Source organism: Ischnura elegans, chromosome 7 (genome assembly GCF_921293095.1).
Source record: "Ischnura elegans chromosome 7, ioIscEleg1.1, whole genome shotgun sequence".
Lineage (NCBI taxonomy): Eukaryota > Metazoa > Arthropoda > Insecta > Odonata > Coenagrionidae > Ischnura > Ischnura elegans.
The window spans coordinates 64596195-64616505 of record NC_060252.1 but is presented as its reverse complement, the minus strand read 5'-3'; the positions used below and the strand labels follow the sequence as shown (position 1 = coordinate 64616505).

At 37.4% G+C, this 20311-nt stretch overlaps 1 protein-coding gene and 1 long non-coding RNA gene across 5 annotated transcripts in view; one reads left to right on the top strand and one right to left on the bottom strand.

Annotated features, from left to right (window-relative positions):
- The first annotated feature begins 248 nt into the window (after positions 1-248).
- Positions 249-8467, top strand: LOC124162307. The gene is made up of 4 exons (XR_006865535.1): positions 249-467; positions 562-1085; positions 7440-7593; positions 7841-8467. It is a non-coding gene; the product is annotated as an uncharacterized LOC124162307 (long non-coding RNA).
- A 1747-nt stretch (positions 8468-10214) lies between these two features.
- LOC124162594 (transcriptional regulator ATRX homolog) overlaps positions 10215-20311 on the bottom strand; it is an 86239-nt gene continuing 76142 nt past the window's right edge. For 2 of the 4 annotated variants that reach the window (XM_046539176.1, XM_046539179.1), the window contains 4 exons: positions 18598-18695; positions 14126-14236; positions 12681-12948; positions 10215-11462 (listed from right to left, as the gene is read on the bottom strand). In XM_046539176.1, coding sequence (XP_046395132.1) covers positions 11341-11462; positions 12681-12948; positions 14126-14236; positions 18598-18695 — 599 coding nt within the window. In that variant the 3' untranslated portion in view covers positions 10215-11340. The remainder of the gene's footprint in view (positions 11463-12680; positions 12949-14125; positions 14237-18597; positions 18696-20311) is intronic. The other 2 variants (XM_046539178.1, XM_046539180.1) reach the window with 2 other exon arrangements.

The following is a 20311-nucleotide window of genomic DNA, read 5'->3' as shown; positions in this document are numbered from 1 at the left end:
GCTAGAATTTCCAGCGACTGCCGGTGGAAAATTACCGAGGGGAACGAAGGAGAATCTCGGCGTTGAGAAAACGTACTAGTAATAGTTATCGCATTTTCCTCGTAACTACGTGTGTTTGGAGTATAATTTATAAATTTTAACCATATTTGATACTATAAATAATACGCAAAGAGAGCTAAAATAAACAAAATAGTATAGACTTTTTTTATTTATCCGGAACCGAGAATCTAGCCCTTCACTTCACACTTTAGTTTCCCTGTTTCCCCCTTTCGAATGTTGTTGAGAGCTTTCGCTATTGGAGCAAAAGCCAAATAAACTCTGTGCCGCTCTGTGCATGAGGGGATATATTAAGACTGAGGGAAAGATTGCTGGCATTTTTTCTCTGTTTTATAATTAATATTTCGTTTGCTTTATTTCCTTTAGTTATCATCACCAGGTGATAATATTTGTGTACTACATTTACACAGGTAAACTTATTTCATTTAGGTATTTTTCTTGTTATACTGAATGAAATATTCGATAGAATGGTAGATAATTTTGTTTATTGGTAATATGTTTCAGATTTGATAACATGAGTGGGAATTACACGGATGTTGCTGTACCCACTCCCGCACTTTCGTGCGAGGAGAGGTCACCGGCCTTCCGAAATACCAGCCGAAGTATCCCTGGCTCAGATTCCGTTCTTGACAGATATGAAGCTCACGCTGACCCAACTCAAAGCCATGATGCAGAGACGGGATCTATCCAATCCATAGAGAGTGGAACTGGCAAAAGCCAGGAGATCGAGAGCGGCTGTGCCGCATATTTTGTTTCGAATGGCTATTACGGATTTCAGCCGTTATCCTTGGCTTTGGTAACAGAGGTGGACTGTCAGATGGACATGGATGAATTAAATTCAGAGGAGGGAGAAGGGGGTTCATCTTGCCATGAAATTATAGCTAACGGTACTTCTTTCGAACCATATAGGTGGCAGAAATCATACGCTGAAGATGATTCTAAGTATAAAAGTTTTACCATACTTGGTAAACGCAATTGGGACGGAGTGACTGAATTACACACTGAGGTCAAAAGGATTAGACAGGAGGGTAAGACCGCTACTTTTTTCTCATTATGTTTACTCATGTTACCGTGAAAATTTTCATAATTTCATACCATGCACATAAGGTTAAGTATTCTACAGCATTCAAATATTTATTTATAAGTGATGGTTTTCTTAGAGGTCTCAAGTTCCATGTGAATACCTATCATTGGCTTTGACTATCTTTCTGACATGGAGTTCATTTAGCCCCAGTGAATATGTTGTTATTGGGCTGTCTTGTTTACCAAACTGTTGTCTAGCCAGTTTGTGCGTTCAAATCTGCCTTGTAGTGTAATTTGCTAGCAAATAATAAGAATAATTGTGTACTAGCTTGCATACTTGTATATATAAGAGGTTAAAAGTTACATCCGCCCTTACCTTTTGATTGCTCATTTTAAAAGAACTTTTTTGTAAAAGAAAAGGTTTTGACTTACAACTTAAGTACCCAGGAACAGTTACTGGGTTTCCTAAAATTCTCTACTGACTCACCATTTATGGTGCTACCTTGCCTCTATGATCTCTCAATTACCCATTATGAAAGTGTTTTTGGCTGTACAGCAGCTTAGCGTAGACATCTCTTTGTGTGTTAATACAATAGTTGCATGAGGAGTACAGACTCAGTTGCTTTTAATACTCCACTAATAGATTGCTCCCAATGGACTTATAGTGTAAATTTAGATTGATAATCTAAGCATGAAATTTCTTAATAATATCACGTGGCCATACCCACTGTTGACCTACACACAGGGGTGCTGAGTTATAAAATAATTGGGGGGGCCCATATCCGAGGTCTTGCCCTGGGAAAAGGTTAAATTCAAAGTGTGTCGCAGCACCGAAACACTATCATGATTCACATCACCTGATTCAGTCAGCCTGCTTCACCTTATAATTATTTGTTTTAACACATTGTTGAATTTATTTTAAAAGGTAACTATCGTCAAACATGGGAAATAAAAATTACCAATATATTTTTGTGATTTCACAAAGCATAATTTAATTAATTTAAAACAAAACTTAATTATTTTCTTGAAATATTGAGGGGGCTCCGCCCCCCCAAACGAATCTTACATGGGGCTCGGGCCCCCTCAGGCCCCATGGAGTCTGCCTACGCAATATGAGAGGGATGGCCACACATCAGTTTCAATTTACTGTAGAATTTTTATGCAACAAGTACATAATGGTTTTCATAGTACCAGCCTGAGATGGAGTGATTGCATACAATTAACTTAAGATATGTTAATGAATGCCTTACTAGGCACTGATTGATAAGTGACCAAAAAAAAGAGAGGAGTGTTATGGGTAAAAATTAAATGTAGAGGATGCAAATTGTTTCACTAGTTGCGACTTTAAAGTCCCCTTCATGGGTGTGTAATGCCACTGCACAGAACTGTAGTTATTCTGGAGCCTTGCAGCCTACATCTTGATTGATTTCAATCCTATTTGCTTTTGAATATGATTATGGATAAAATTAGCTGCTAGGCTTATCATGAGTGGGGACTGGGCTTCTCCCTTTGGGTGAAACACACTCAGGCTTATATGTAATCGAGTTACAGCTGGTGCCATGCTAATGTTTCTTCACTGCTGACTCAGCCGCTGTCCTCTGGGAATGAGTGATAACTTTTGTTTGCACTTGTGTAGCTAATTTTGGTGGTGCCTCCTGATTGGTTTATTTTCCCCTTTTTCATGGTCACAAAGTCCAGTTGGAGATAATTAAACTCGCACGCTCCGCGCGCTCGTTAAGGGGCTCCGCCCCTTAAAAACCCCGGTTCCGGCTTCGCCGTCTACATTTGTGGTCGCTCGAAGACTTTTAAAGTTAGAATAATCTCACCTCAGCTAGGGGCCGGCTTCGCCGGCCAGGGGGTAGGGAGGCGCCCCAGTCATTCCTCGAAACGGCTTCGCCGTTCCTCGCTGGAGGGCGGCTTCGCCGCCCAGGGGTTTTGTGTGAGTTGAGGTGGGTGGAGTCTACAGCGGCTGCGCCGCTTGAACGTCGGGGCGGCTTCGCCGCCCGAGGGTTACTGAAGCTCCCCCTCGCCTACGCCAGTCACTCCTCGGAACGGCTTCGCCGTTCCTCGTTGTGGGGCGGCTTCGCCGCCTTGGGGTCGAGGAGCCCCCCCGCGGCTGCTCCGCTTAGTCCTCATTAATGATCTTCTCCACCGAGAGGGGTGCCCAGGGGGATTCGGGGGTTTTAATGTGTTATGCATGCGGTCACTAATCGTCCACAGTGATCACGTAGCGATGATTGTAAAGGGTAGTGCCATGCGGAGTAATAGTGGCGACAAGTACCCATAAAAGAAGACTTAATGGCAAGTTTTTCACTTTTTGCGGGGGTTCCAACGGAATACCGGGGGTTTATACTTGTGTTAAACCAGTGGTCACAAATCGTTCTCATAAATTCCGTGCCGATAAGTGCTAGGGGTCCGTCTGACGATTCTTTTATCTGGAGAGGCGATTTATTAGGCATTTTTGGGAGGTTTCACGGAGTTATCGGGGGTTTTAATAAGTGGTAGGGGCACCGGTTAAATTGTGACGAGTACTATTCGGAAAGGCGACTTTAAAATTTATTTTTTTTTCGGCGATGTTCCAGGAGGTGATCGGGGGTTTTCTGGTATTTTTCCCCGTATGGTTTACGGTGGCTCGCCCTCACCAAATATTCCGGATCTAGAGCTCAGAGGGGACGGGTAGTGCGGCGTAATGTTTGCGAGAAGTTCCCAAATAGGAGACTAAATGACACATTTTACAATTGGGAGGGGGGATTTCAGGGGGATACCGGGGGTTTAAATGTGTGTACTCCTGGTGGTCACCATCCGTTCACATAAATTCCGCGGGGATGAGTCGTTGGGGGTGGTGGAATAGTCACGAAAAGTACCCAAAAATTAGACCTATGTGCAAAATTTTATTTTTTGGGGGGGTGTATGTGGGTTTACCGGGGGTTAATAGATTTTTACTGCCAGCGGTCATCAATCGTCCACATCAATTCCTTAGCGTTGAGTGGTAAGGATTGGAAAAGCGGCGGAATTGTGACGAATGCACCCGAAAAGGCTAATTATATGCATATTTTAATTTTTTAGGGGGTTTCAGGGGGGTTAAAGATGACGATACTATATGGTCATATTCATTTACTGTCATATCTAAAAGAAGTATGCCCTGTGACATCCATATTTCGAGAGTAATACAATAAAAAGCAATCCAGACCCCCTGAAAAAAGTGAGTAGTGCCCGCCATTTTTATTTTTTCATGGTTTAATCCATTGAATCATTTATAAAATGTTTATGTTTTATGAAAGACAATGCATAGTTGTATGTAACTACAAAGTTTGAAAGAAATCAGTCAGGTAAAAATTGACAAAATCTTGTGTTAATCTTTTGGAAATCGTAATTTTCGGTGATTTTCGGAATATTTTAATTTTTTTTCGAGTAACCAAGGACGACGAAAGAAAATTGTTACCTACATTTCGTAAAGGATGTTATGAACATATATAATAATCATTTTCGTTGTCCTACTCACAAAATTAGGCCAACGGCAATGGAAAATATGAAATATTTTCCAAGAAATCGATTTTTGGACGCCATTTTGAAAGCGTTTTACTTAGAAATTAACTTCAAAAATTACATAAGTAGGTCGCGACATTTATTGGCTTTCAATATATATGACAACGTTTCGTGTGACGGAAATGTTTCGCCTGTGTAACGATAAATAGTAAACAATATCCCGGGAGAAATTGGAAGTGTCCGCCATTTTTAATTTTTTGCTGGTTTATCGATAGCAATTTTGTAAAAATGTTCACTTTTTCTGAAAGGACATGCATAGTTTTATGTATATACTAAGTCCTAACAACATCGGTCGTGAAAAACCGGACGAAGTCTTGTGATAAACTTATGGAAATTTTACTTTTTGGTGATTTTTGGCATATTTTAATTTTTTTCTCGACAACCAGTGGTCACAAAGACAAATTGTTGCTTAGGTTAAATGGAGAATTATGTAAGCATATATAATAATCATTTTTGTTATCATTCACCTGAAAATAAGTCGACGGGAGCAGAAGGAATGAAATTATTTTCAAAAAACCAATTTTTGGACGCCATTTTGGCAGTCATTTTCTTTAAAAGATACTAATAACATTGTATCATTACATGCTCAAGTTTATTAGCTTTCAAAACCTGCATTAACCATTCACATAGCACGTACCATTCGCGTGCAGTAAAATAAAAACCGAGAGACGGTCCCCGGAAAAGGCGCGATTTCGGCCATTTTGTCGTCCTAGCGACTACACGTGGCAGAAACTTCCGGTTTTCGGATTTTTCCTCCGAATCATTTCGGATTCCCCGCACGCGTGCCAAATTTCAGCTCTCCAGCACTTCTAGAAGTGGTCGGGAATTTGTATCCATCAGTCAGTCAGTTACCCGAAGCGCTGTATATAATGGAGAATTACCGAATAAGCGTGTGTAAGAGGCGCACCCCTATTTTGAGCATCGAAGCTATAAAGAAAAAAAATTTTGCGGCATTTTTTTATCCTATCGTGCGGTGCTGCGGACATCTGCCTGGAATTTCGATAGTTATCGAAATTTCCTCTTTCAATGCTGCGAACCGCAGGTTTTGACACCAATATAATTTTCAGTTGCAAAAATCCTCATATTAGCGTCTGAAGATGATTTTTGAAAAATCAGGTCCTCAGCATAATGGAAATTGCTCGGCAAGACAGATGTTGACTATTAACCAGGTATGTCCTTCAAAACTACGAGTTTCGCTACGTTTGATAAGTGATTACTATATGCAGTATAAATGCCGCGGGATGCCCACTTGTGGCAGTAAATTTAGCATGCCCTCCGGAGCAAAAAACCCCTCGCGATCTTTTCCACGTTCACTTCTGGGGTACCAAAGAGACGGCGCGATGCTTACAAGAAAAGTAAGCAGGAGCATTTTAAAAATACGTCACTAAGGGAGAAACTCCCTGCCTACCACTTGTTTTTGACCCAGGATTTCAGATGACTGACTCACGTTGAAAACCAAGGCCACTCAGTTCCCCTTGGACTTGCGACCGGTGAAGTGGAGGGGGGGAAGATAAGAAGTTTGTGTAAGAGGCGCACCCCCATTTTCGGCTGCAATTTCTGGGAAAAAAGGTGCGCCTCTTACACGCGCTTATACGGTATTTGGCTGTTCACTTGGACCCTATATTGATGGAGCCAATTGCTATCAGGTTGGGGGAGATATTGATGAACTGTGACACAGGTTTTCAAATGGATAAGCCACAACTAAGCACCAATCACAATGCACGAAAAGAATCAATGGGAAAAATAAATCAATCATGTGGCTACTCCGCCACCTTGAGCTATAAAAAACAGACCAAAAATTGGAAAGAGACTCATTCCTTGAGGACTAGAGCATTCAGGCGTTGAAATGTCAGCATGGAGCCAACTCTAACCTGGTTGGCCACGCAAGACTTACATTACAACTTATTCACAAGGAAAATGCTATTTCATTTGTTGTTGTTATACATTTTCTGGCGCAGCTAATTCTAGCAATTATCATTTATGAACAGCATGCCTTGAAAGTACCAAGGAGTTGACTCTGAGTGAAGGGACTTTATAAATAAACAGTAGAAAATCACATTTACGTGTGCCTCAACGTCATTTAAAAGAGTTTTGCTGGTAGCATATGTCACCCTAATAATGGCATGGGATTCATTTTACCTTTCCCTCCACCCAGGATCTTGCTCCATCTATTATAAAAATGACTGCTTTGCATGTTCTGTTGCATTGTTTCTTAACTTGTTTGCTTGTATTCCTAGTTGCAAGTTCATTCTTTTGAAGGATTAGCTGCAGCATTGTGATAGTGCATCCATGTTTTCAGGGTAATGCGTATTTTGGTGAGAATGTTTCATGGCTTATGCCCGCAGTATTTTCAGGTCAACTTGCTTGTCAAGCAGTCAAAGTTGGTCTGAATTTGTACAATCCTCAGGATTGCTGATACTGCTAGAAGAAACCACCAAAAATGCCATCCTGAAAATTGTATTAAGTGCGGACCAACTTCTGCTGTTGGGATTTGCACCTGATCTAACAATGTGCTTGCATTGGCCACAAAAAATGTCATCACGATCATTGACTCAGCGTTATCTGGCTAACCTTGAGATACTATCACAATGGTAAATTGTGGTCTCGAAGTACTAACACCTTTTCATCTAACAACTCATGCATTCGGTCTAACCTCTTGGAGAATACCACTCATGCAAATGCATCCATCTAAAAACTTACTGAAGCATTTGCACTAGCCTTACAACTTTAAGATGCAATCATATTTTATTGGATGGCTAAAAAATTATTACAGATAAGTTATAATCAAGGCTCTTAACTTAATGCTTTTTCAGAACCATCTTCAGTGACCGTCTGCTTCTTCCAAGGGGTAGAGTGTGCAAAAATGTCTTCAGATTTCAGTGAATCTCTATTTCCCGAGAGAAATGCTGATTTCCATTACCCAAGATGCAACATAAGTCAATATGTTTGATTCTCTTTGGAAAAATGGTATGTGTGCATTCGTTTTAATTTTAAAATTTGATTTCGTGTGCTCATTTTTTTTCTTTTCATTCACTATATTAGTGATAGTGTTAGCAAAGAGCATCTCAATTAATGGCTTTTTGATACTACTTCATTTTTAAGCCATATGTTATAATTTAACATTTCTTAAATATCTGAAGCCAAGTTTATGCCAATAGTATGACTTTAGGGTCAATTATTGCTCAGTGAAAGTGAAGTACTATTTATTTTGCAGCCTAAAGGCATGGATTTTGCTGAGCAACACTTACTGTCATCTGTGATTTGAGTGGAACTTCACGATCAAATAATGGGAAGCAAAGCGTATAGCTGCAATGAAGATTGAATCTCATTGCAAACAGTCCTCCGTATTAAATAGTGACTCTTGGTTGTGATTTTAGAAGTTGAGGGAATGAATCAGATGCCTGGGAAAGCACATGATAATGGACCACTCCTAGGAAAACATTACAGTTGTGTTGTAGACCCTGAATGTGTCCACTGTACCTTAACATAGATGATAATATTTATGTGCTAAGAGAAGTATTTACAACTGCATTCTCTGATAAAGAGATGCTCGGACGTAGAGATTTCACAAGCATGGAACAAAATTTATCATTGTACTTCTTTCAAAGGCATCCTGTTGTTCAACTAGCCTTGTTGGGAAAAGTGTGGACTAATTTTTCATTGAAGTGTGGAAGGTTTTTGGGAAATGAACTTACAAGGCTGAATTTCTGTGCAAGTATGCATAACAAACATTTGATGTAAATGAAGAATGTGTTAAAAATGAAACCATTTATCTCGTCTTCCATTTTGATAAATTATTTTGTGTAATGTGTGACGTGGAAAATAAATATACTTCAAATTATTTTGTGTTAAGCCTTCTTCTTTAACAAAAAGATCAACACCGTCTATTGTGTGGTTGATAATTGACTCTTCTGTTTTTAACCCTTAACCGGTCTGAGAGACCGCTGCGTTTCTAAAATTATGAATATTTTCAAAATTAAAATTTCAAAATATCTATAATTCTCGTTAGCTTCATATTTTTGCATAACAAGGACATCCCACTCTTAAAATTTAACATTCCTTATATTAATTTCTGTAAATTTGCAATTGAACTCGATTAGCGGTCTGTGAGACCGCACGTCACTTGCGAAGAATGTATCAAGAAAAGGAATAAACGGGATAAATTTCATGGCTACTTACTACTTAGCCTTCCAACTTTAACATTTAAGGCCTTCTTTGAATCTGGCGAAATATTGATATATAAATATAATAATTATAACTCAAGTGTTTTTGGCATCAGTTTTTTGATCCTGCTTCAAATCACAATTTTTTATGATAAATTGGTTTGTATTGGGAGTATAAAAATTTTAATACAAGTTTTAAAATAGTTAAGCACTCAAAGAAAAATTAAACAAAACAATAAAAATGGCGTTGCAATATTTTATGAATTTTTGATTTATTGCTGTCTCCCAGACCGCACGTCACTGGTTAAGGGTTAACAGATGAAAAAGGTGGCTATGCAGGGCCATAAATGTGGGCTAAAGGTTTACTTACTAGTGGACTTGTAGAAGTGAGCCAGAAGTGTTGAGTTGAGTATAATCAATATTTAGACCTGACATTTGATCTCTATTGTGGTTCCAGCATACTTGAGCCTCAAGTTGGCCGAGTGTGAGTGTGTTCCACTGTTCTCTTGCCTCGAGTCCACCGTCAACCACAGAGAATAGAATGGATTTAAGTGACCCGGCAGCTGCTTGGGCATTCACTCAGAAATTTGCTTTGCTGAAATCTGTTACTAAAGAAGAGTGTTCTAATGAGCTGTGAAAAGAGAAATGCGATTTCTTAGGCAGCCAGACAAGGACGACTATTTGACGATCTATCGAGCATAACCATACTTGGCCTCAGATTTTTGATTACTCCCCCAACGGGCAGGATCTTAACACACTTCGCTGTCAAAAGTACAGAATGGGAAATTACTCACTAGCAGCTATCCGATTGTGGCCAAGTCCAGAAGCTGTTTTGCAGGACCTTAATTGAGGTCCCAAAAAGGAAAATGTCACACTTGAACATCTCCCTTCATCGAAGATATTGCCCAAACCTCACTGACTTAGAGCCAAGAAAATACTACCACAGTGAATTTAATAAAAAAATTCAAGCAAAACTAAATACCCATAAGCTTGATGCAGAGAACAAAGACTGGCTTGTTAATTTTTTACAGCTACATATTATGATAAAGCAAATTTCTCCGGCGTAACCAAGTGCTATTGCACACTAAAGTTTTCATTGAGGTACCAAGAAAGATGATGCCAAAGATGATCTTATCCATCACCCTGAAAGACTACCTTTGTATGTATCATGATATTACATTTCATCGTCATGTTCTTCGCTAATGAATAATATAGTTTTCACCACATTTTCAAGAATGCCAAAAGATATACACATAAGACACCTCAATAAAATAAAATTGGCTATTGATAGCAGTATGGTAACAAAAATGTACTGAGATTTCTTTATTACAACAAAACAAACCTTGAAAGATTCAATTTTTTATCATACCCATAATGATGACCGAATAAAAAAATACCATTACCAACTCCAAAAAATTGTAAAAATTAAGAATGAATATATTTAATTTAAATACATAGCTTTCCTTAATTTGAAATCTACATACAATAAAAACATCAGGTAATCAATGACTTCTGCTAGAGCCAACAATTGAAGGAACATGCCATGTATACATAAAAATGTCATCAATATACGAATAAAAAACAACGGGCATAACAAAAAAAATAAGGATTATATTAAATTTCTTTCATACTAATCACAAAAATTTAATAACCAATGAAAGCAAGGGAGTTGTTCATGAGCACGAATCAATAGGTAGTTAGAATTTTAAGCCCAGTGTATGAGCAGCCCATGAGAAACCTTTAAACACCTTTTTACAGAAATGCCAAGTATTTATCCAGCGAAGAGGACAAAATGAATCAATAATAAATAATTGATCAAGGGAATGAGCTGTTAAACATTTATATACATACAAAATTGAGTATCATAGTTTTCAAAGGTAATACTGAAAAATACCATAACAGACTATAATGAGAAGAATGGTAACACCACTTATGTACTGTATACTTCAATCAATCAAAATATATGAAAAAATCAATTAAAAATACATTTTAGGACTGCCTATGTCTCAAACCTTTGCTGTTGACATCAGGTACTGAACTTATGTGATATTCCAATACAAATTTAAAAAAATAAGATCTACATGGGAACAAAATGAGGTGAATTCTTTTCTGCGTATTCTTCCATAAAAAAGACATCATCCATCAATACCTATATTGACAACAATCTATGAAGGTAAGAATAAATGTCATAATCTAACATCTTTCTTTTGCAAGACATTCCATGAAAGGAATGGATTTTTTTAGAAGAATGTTCATCAGCCCTCAAGTTTTCAGTATCATTTACAAGGACCAATGATTTTCCAGGAACTTGGTTAATAATTTGTTTGGTTTTGTGCTTGTATATAAATTAAAATGATGATCATCTCCATGCTCAATGACTAATGCAGCCACTGACGAAAATTCACAATCTCATTCTAAAAATAGTACAGACTCAAATGTACACCATCACAACATACCAAACAAACAGGAGTGCATATCCTAGGAATAATTTCAGGTTATTCCAAAGACTTTGGTAGAGATCCAGCACAGCATTACTTCCAAAGATAAACCCCTAAACTTCTCTCCTTCTTACTGCCTCTACAACAATGTCATTATCGCTTGCGGCAGCAACAGATGGATCCATCAGATCTCTACGTATCTTGATGAGTGGAGCTGTCAATGCTGAAATCAATGCTGACAAAATTAGCAATGAGAATTGGGTTAACCTTTTTGTTACTCAAAAGCATAACATTAATCTAGGGCTTCCAAACATGCAGAACTAATATCCATAACTATTCAAACAGACATAACTAAAATCCCATACTTCTAATCTTCATATGGGATAGACACGAATCTAAAACTTCTCATTAAAAAAAGGCTCACAAGGATCTGATTAACACTTTCAGCTTCAAAGGTAATACTCGCAGCTCTAGAATTTTGTTTCTGGCAGAAGACTTCTTTAGTATAATATTATATACATCGAATTTATCAGGATTGAAACTAAACTATGTGTTGTGTAACACTTTAATACTCATCTCATTGGTTTTTATGATTCAGTGGTGAGAGTAATTATCATTTAGCCTCAAGAACTGAAAAGAAGGTGGGGTCCCATAGAGGCACCTTGATTGGGTGGGGGTGTCCAGCCGAATCTCACCGGGGGGAGGTAAGGTCTTAGCAAATATCATGTTATTTTTTTTAGCAAGAAGCAGTGTAAATTGTGAGAAAACTATGATAAATTATGTAAAACATATTTCTAGAATAGAATATTGCTAAATCCTACAAAATAATATTTATCACAGTTATTTGCAAAAACTCTTGTTAGAATTTTCAGCCCAATGTATGAGCACCCCATGAGAAACCTTTGAACACCTCTTCTCAGAAATGCCAGAGGTAATACCTTGATGGCAGAGAGACAAAATGGGGTAATTCGATCAGACATTTAATCACAATTCAATGAAACGCTGAGAAACAGAGAAAGTTCCTGCCCACTCTTTAAAGGTTGGTGATATCACTGGAGTTCTTTAGCTCTTTCAGAGAGAACCACTATTAGAGGGATTACATGGCTAGCAAAAATGCACACACCTACAAATCACATTAGGTTGTTGTACATACCCCTATGAAAAAATTGTATAAACCCGTTTCAAATTTTTATACATTCTTATACATTGCCATGGTGATGTATAAAAATTTGAAACAGATTTATACAATTTTTTCATAGGGGTAGCTTGAGAAGTATGCCAAGGTTCAAGAAATAGGTCTCTCCATTAAGGAATTATTTAAACTCTATTATACGCAACAAGATAAATAAATTGGTGACCGAGTCTACTTTAAGATCCATAAATTTATCCCCAAGTAATTATACTAAAACATATCTTGTGTTTGTTCTAAAAGAAAACAAGTAGAGATGCTTACCAGTGTTCTGTGGTGGGACATTAGCCTCAAGATTAACTGGTTGAATTGGCTGATTGCTCACACTGGGTGCTGCATTATAAGTAATGTTGCCAGCTATTGGATGAGTCATTCGGTTGTGATTTGTAAATGATGTTGATGGAAGCACAGGATTATGATAATAATTTTGCAAGCCATATTGATTCTGCAACAATGGAGCTTGCTGAGCATATCCTTGGGCCTGACTGGCATACATGTTCGTAGGTCCAGTGAGCATTTTTTTGGCTGCTGACTGTAATTCAAAAAAAAGAGAGAATCACAGTTTTCACAATGGTTGACGATTTTGTAACTAAAGAGTATATTCATAAAAATTGGATGGTCAGCAACAATTCCATACAAGTTTCACACATGAGGCCTTTCTCATATTACTTAATTATATAACATATTACTTTTAGAAAAGTAAGCTATTGATTATGCATGGTAAACAAAAAAACAATGAAATGGACCAAATCCTTACTCTTGTTTCTGTACATATATGCATGGGAAGGCTTATAGACACATTTTATCTTAAAATAACATTGATTTTAACTTCATAAATGTAACAATAAATCTTAAGAAAATATTGATTTCATTATGGAGGTTGCAATGGAGAACTTGCATGATTTTTAAAAATTTCACTGGCAGACAGAAAATTATTTTCTGAGTTCAACAAAGAAAACCACATGTATATCTGAGTTTTCCTTCACGAGACATTCAATGATAAATATAACGAATTTTAAAGCGTGCCAAAAACTCCCTCATTCCCCAAGCCACTGCCAACGAAGCCTTGATGACGTCATAGGTGCCGAAACATCACACAATGCAATTGCTGTGATTGTTTGTAATAGTTGCCAGCAGTTGTGAGAGCTTTGTTTGTGAGACGTGTTGATTATTTTCAATTTAAAGCAAAATATCCGACGATAGAGGCTCGGTAGCCCTCTTATTTTGTATTATTTATAATATTAATATCTGAGTAAGGGCATAAAATATAACACTGGAGCAGTTAAACCAAAAATTTTATAATACCTAAATAACATCGTTGTAGGAGTCTGAGCCACGGCCGTTGGAAGGGGGATACGATAATTGTAAGTTGATGTTATTGACGGCATATCATTCATTTAAGAATGTAATTAGAACAATTTTGATGTTTTCTAATGTCCGCTATGCTTTTATAGAACTTTAGCGAAGCCGATAAACATAAAAATTCTTTCAAAAAGAAATAGCAGAGAATTACCATTACATAAATGGAAGGATATGGAAGATATAGAAATTCAATCCATATATTAATAAATGGTTGGTGAGCTGAGATTCACAGAAGGTCCAATTTCTTTTTCTTTTATATCATCCTGCCTTACTTCATCCATCTGAAATTTCTTCCAACTCAAACATCCAACTTGGTAGTTGCATCGTAATGTGGCTTCATAACTTACATCGTAATAATTCAGCATCTGAGGATATGATGGATTATGAAAATATTGGCTGATTCTGGAAGCAGCAAGCCTCAACTCGTTTGCTCTCTGCTCTTCAGTTGCATTGGGATGCTTGAAAGATTGAAAACTAACATAAGACACCCCATACAAACATACCAAACCACATTAACTATAAAGAATTGAATAGAAATTATCATCTACTTCAACCATCAATGAATTTTTAAATGAAGGTCATACCTTTGTTTGGAACACTTGATTGAGCATGTTTTATTTTGTAATTAGTACTTCAATTATATGTTGTAATGAAAGCTGAAAATTTTTTATACAAATTATCATGGCTTCAATTTATATAAATATTACTACATTTACTGCAACATAACACAGCATGTAAGATGACCAAAAATAATTGTGAAAAATAAAAAACTTTTCATTAGATTGCTTAAAAATTATGGCTGCCCCAGGAAATCTAACCACCAGCTGAAAAGAAAATGCTAGGAATCTCACTGGCATTCCTTGACAGAATACCAGAGCAGAGGGTCGTGGGCCCAGGAAGATACATGTGGAAAAAAAAATCCAAACACCTGTTGCAATTTACTGAAATGTACTGGTTATTCCTTATGACAGAACCATTTTCAAAACTTCGTATTTGAATAAGTGTAAGTACAGATCCAAAATTAACAAGCTTTATACCGTGCAAAAATCCACAGAGAAAAAAATCATTCGCCTTGACCGGGATTCGAACCCGGATCCCTCGATTTCCGGCCGAGTGCTTTAGCCAGTTAAGCTACCGAGGCATCATTCTTCCCTGTGGAAATTTGTGACAAAAAAAAAAAGCTTTATACCAATGAAAGTTTTTTCACCATATGTGATATCAATTTAACATAATAATTTGTAATCATTAATTAGCTTTTACCAATCATTTCATTATTAGCAATGTAACCTGCCTCTACAGTTCTGGCAACCGAGATCCCCTTACTATTTCTTATGAGGCAATGTGAAGGACGCTGTTAACGTCCCACCTCTACCAACCACTCTGAACATTCTGTGGAACTGGATTACTGCTGTTGTGCACTCAATAATAGGAGATACGCTTTTGCATGAGTGGAACAAGTTTGATAGACGCATCGATGTTTGCCATGTAGACTATGGTGGCCACATTGAACATTTTTCACATTTCTGATTATTAAAAAAATTATTAAATATTAATTAATATTAAAAATTAATTAATTAAACTCAAACCGTACATTAAGAAAAACTTTGAAACTTCCTTGTTTCATAGGTATAAAGCCTCATTTTGGATTTGAAGTTAAATAAGTATGAAATTTTGAAAATGAGTCTGTCATTTAGAATAACCCTGTATCTGCTACGACCACACTGCCATTGCTTGTTTCGGTAACACTAAAGTTGAAGATGAAAATAAGGAGCAAAACAGATGATGAGGTTGAAAAACGTACCCCTAATGCATGTAAGCATATCTCACTGCGATTCACATCAAATATCAAATTACACCCATGTCTCGTATAGCGCAATTTCGATTAGCGCAGTTTCGATATAGCGCAAATTCGTTCCTCGGGGAAACTTTGCAACGCAGTGTAGCCTAATCAAAAATCTTAAACGCTCTCGTGATAAAACGTGAACTTGCGCCAAGTACACACGAAATTTCTATCATTTTACGCATATTAATATTATTGCTTGCCTCAAATCTTTTTTGTTCATAAATTAATCGAAATCCATTGCTGTGCAATGGCCAAAAGTATTACTCGTCATTGGGTCCAGATAGCCAGCCTACCGAAGTAATTTATCTCGTCTCCTTAACAGAATGATAATAAATAATTTAGATCGTTAATTAAGCGTGGGGCTGATGGAAATGATTTTTTTTTCAGCAATACGGTTTGAGACGTATTTTTGCCGTCATAGGTTATCGGGCGATTGACTTCCAGGTAGAGGGTTTACGCTAAAGCCTTCAAGGTCATCGGTATTCACGGGGGAGAAATGGAGCGGTGGCAGAGTTGCGCATGAATAGCATCAACACATAAAAGGGTCCGCTATTGAGTCTCAAACACAATGGCTTTGTTCCCTCCCCGCAGTCGTAGGCCTTCTGCGTCTCAGGAATACAGTTCAGCAGTGGAAGGTGATTTAGATAGAGCCATACAGAGTAAAAACCAGGAGAATATGCCAAAAAACAGGAATGCATACAGAAAAATCAAGAATTTATCAAGAAATACTATAAACCTGGAAGAGGAATTGATAGAGGTCAATTGCTTTGAAAATGGAGAACGTCAAAGCGATATTGCGCGGAAGTTTAAATGCACGATGCCTTATTCTGACTAAAGACGAAGTTAAAACATCAGTGACCTCAGCTGCACCAACTTCAACCAAGCGGTCTACACAAACGGAAAGTTCATAGTGAATCAGTACAAAAAGACGAGAGTGGTAATCGCTCCGAGACATTTAGTGAAAGCTCCGCTTGGTTCCAGAATTTAAACGGCAAGCAGGTATTTTCAGTGCGGCGATATCAGGTGAATCTGCAAGTGTTGATAGCGCAGTCACCGCAACATTTTCTGATGAACTCCAAGCTGTGATTGAAAGTTGCTCCTTTCCCCCTCAACCAGTTTTTAGTGTTGACGAGACGATATTGTTTTGGAAAAGAATGCAATCTCGTTCATTCATTTTCAGGGAAGGAAAACCTGGGTCAGGTTTCAAGACATTTAAAGGCTGTTTCACGTAGCTGCTAATGACTCGGAGGACTTCAAATTAAAATGATTTATCATTCATAAACTCCGCTAGCTATGAAATGGCATTCAAAGTAGCATTTGCCTGTCATTTCGATGAGCGACAAAAGGGCCTGGGTGACACAATAGTTTTTTTTAGACTAGTTGAAAAATCGTCAACTGCCGGCAACGCATTACGATCCCCTGAGATTACAGATGTTAGCCTACCCGCACGACAGGAGGGAATTTCAAAAGCACGTAAGAATTTTTTTTAACATGAATAAAAGTCTTTGAATGCGTGCATACTATCTTTAAAGATGTTTTAAACTATAAAAACTTATATAAATAATGTTTTCTAAGGCTTTTTATGGGAATATAGATGTTTTAGAGGAAATTCAATACCCAAGACCTATGCTACCAGGAACGCATCCCTATCTTCCAATGTTAAAACGCTCTCGTATAACGCAAATTCGTATAGCGCAAAGACCCCAAGGAACGCATCCCTTGCGCTATACGAGACATGGGTGTATAAATGTTCAAAACCTTGGCAAACTAAAGTATCTGTGTTAATACACCAACAACCCAAGAAATTGTATGCTAATTATGGTTTATGTACTTCCAAAGTAATTCCTTCTGGTAAACTTTGGTTATTGGTATTTTTATCTTAGCTTTTGGGCCCATTATCAAACTTAGCTAGAAATTTGAATTTCAATTGCTTGTCTTAATGCAAGAGAAATGAATAATTGCATTGCATTTAAAATTGAAAATATTAATTTTTTAACTTTTGGAAATTTCTTAAACTCTACAAACCCATTCTCTCAATACAATATAAACCCAAAATTCAATAGTTTGATCACCAATCGAAGGCTTTAGAGAATGCTACTGATTGATAAAACCAAACTGATATCTATGTTGTGATGATGTTGAATTTTAAAAAAATAGGTAAAATTGCATCCAGTGAAATGAGCGTCCCAGAGCACACAAGTTAGAATGCGCCGGACATAGCCTAGAGTTGCCTCAAGTTCTGGTAACTACTTCAACCTGCATATCTGCATACGACGGAAGAGCACAAGAGTGTAAAAAATATGAAGACTATATTGAATAGTGAAACAGAGACTGCCTGCCTCAAAACAAGGGAGAGCATCTGCCTGGAAAGCAGGTAGCATTTCTGCTGGTCTGATCTGAATATTGTTATGTGGTCTGAAGGTACGGTTTGGTGCGTTAAATGAGGATTTGCAGAAATAAACGCTGCAACTCCTTAAAATAGCTCTCTAATTATTATATTAAATATAATATAAATATAATTTACAATTACCAAAGTATCCTATTGGTTTTGTTAGGTTTACATGGAATATTTTGTAGATTACCCCAGCCTGTCTTCCCTCCCAACTTGCACTTCCCTCTTCAACTTACAAAATGGCCTACTCAATTTCATTCTATCTATGCCTTCTAATCTCTTCCTCTTCCTCCCTTGCTTACCAAAGAAATGGTTCTGCAACACGAATATTCTCCTGGCATAAGAAGAGTTCCCTTAAGTGGGATAACAACCTCACACAAGGTGCCACCGATTTCCATCAAAAAAACTTCATAAAAGTGGGTAGCCATCAGAATTAATGGCTTTTATATTATTTACGTCAATCAAAATCAATTTTTAAATACCAAGATTAATTAAAGCTAACAAACATGAGTGAAGAATTGAATGTTAGAGTGTATGGAAAATTTAGAGATTAATCATTACTAAAATAGCTTAATGTGCTTTACCATTTCCAATATGGCTTCACGAAGAGCTTGAGCAGTCTCTGGAAACAAATTGGCACCATACATTGATTGTGATATACTTCCAGCATAATTCACAACACCTGAAAAGATATTTCAAAAGATGATTACATACTTCCAGTTTTGGATAATCCATTAGGTACTTCTAATACATATACTCTGGTAAGACATTCAAGCTGTTACAAAACAGTATAACATGAATTTGAGCATCAAAGATCTAAATTGCCATACAAAATTGAAAAATATTGAGATCAATTAAAGCAATTCAATGCAACAAAATTAAGCAATATTTTCCGTTCATATCTTCATAATGAACAGCAATCACGCATAAAACTGCTGTAAAAAATATACTTTCTTGAAAGGCGCAAAGATTGGCATCATGCCTAACCATGAATACATTATTGTCCTCATGGTATGTGATGTCCATGAATACCATATTCGCCCGATTAGAGAGCAATGCTTTTTCTCCAATATGTACAAACAGTAAATTTCCCAATTATTTGGGCTAATTATGGCAAGAGGCGGCACAAATATGTAATCAGAAAACTAAATCTCATCTGAAATTTCACTTCAATTTATTATGTGTTCATAATGCATATATATGTGTAAATAAAAAAATATATTATTTTAGTCTGTTATTTTGGATTGCTTCAAGGGCCATTGTGAGCTTTCTTCACCCAACCATGATCTTTTTAGCAAAAATAACGCCACTGTACTGGTAAGCCCACAGCTCCATTTACCTCAGGTAGCCGTCTACTCAGGCAAGTGTCATCAGCCAACTACGTGGCTCACATTTCTTTTTGGTCGGTCTACAGCAGGCAACAAAACTCACTAATAGCAGGCAATTTGGACTCTGAAGGCAGTGAAACACGGCTCTCTGGAGTGTCATAACTCCTCAGATACAGAAGCTCCACCACAAGTAATCAATGAAGAAAATTCATGGTTAAATAAAAAACACAGTACTATTCCACAACCTTATATTTGCAGTCTACTAGTTTCAACGTTACAACGTCATTATCAAGACTAACTGAGAAAAGCATACAACATCCAGCCTTATTTATCCAACAATAGTGTGAGGGAAGGAGGAGGGGGGGGGGAACTAAATGAGGAGGAGCATTGAGCATTGTTGGTTGGGCATTGTTGGTTGGATAGGAGGTTCAAAACAAAAAGTATAAAAGTTTGGGGAGGTGGGGTGGGGGCAGGCATATAAAAGTCAGGTGGTAACGAGGTTAATGAGAAGGGGAGGAGGAAGGATTGTCAAGGACTTGACTTTTATCTGCCTGTCCCCACCCCACCTCCCCAAACTTTTATACTTTTTGTTTTGAACCTCCTATCCAACCAACAATGCCCAACCAACAATGCTCAATGCTCCTCCTCATTTAGTTCCCCCCCCCCCTCCTCCTTCCCTCACACTATTGTTGGATAAATAAGGCTGGATGTTGTATGCTTTTCTCAGTTAGTCTTGATAATGACGTTGTAACGTTGAAACTAGTAGACTGCAAATATAAGGTTGTGGAATAGTACTGTGTTTTTTATTTAACCATGAATATCTCATCGTTCCACCAAGTAACGCCTAAATCTGTTGATTTTATTCAATGAAGAAAACTTGATGAATGTTTCGGGTGAGAGTTCTTGCATCGTAGGGACATTTAAAAAAATGTTATCTACTAAGTGCTGCAATTTTTTTACTGATGTTTCC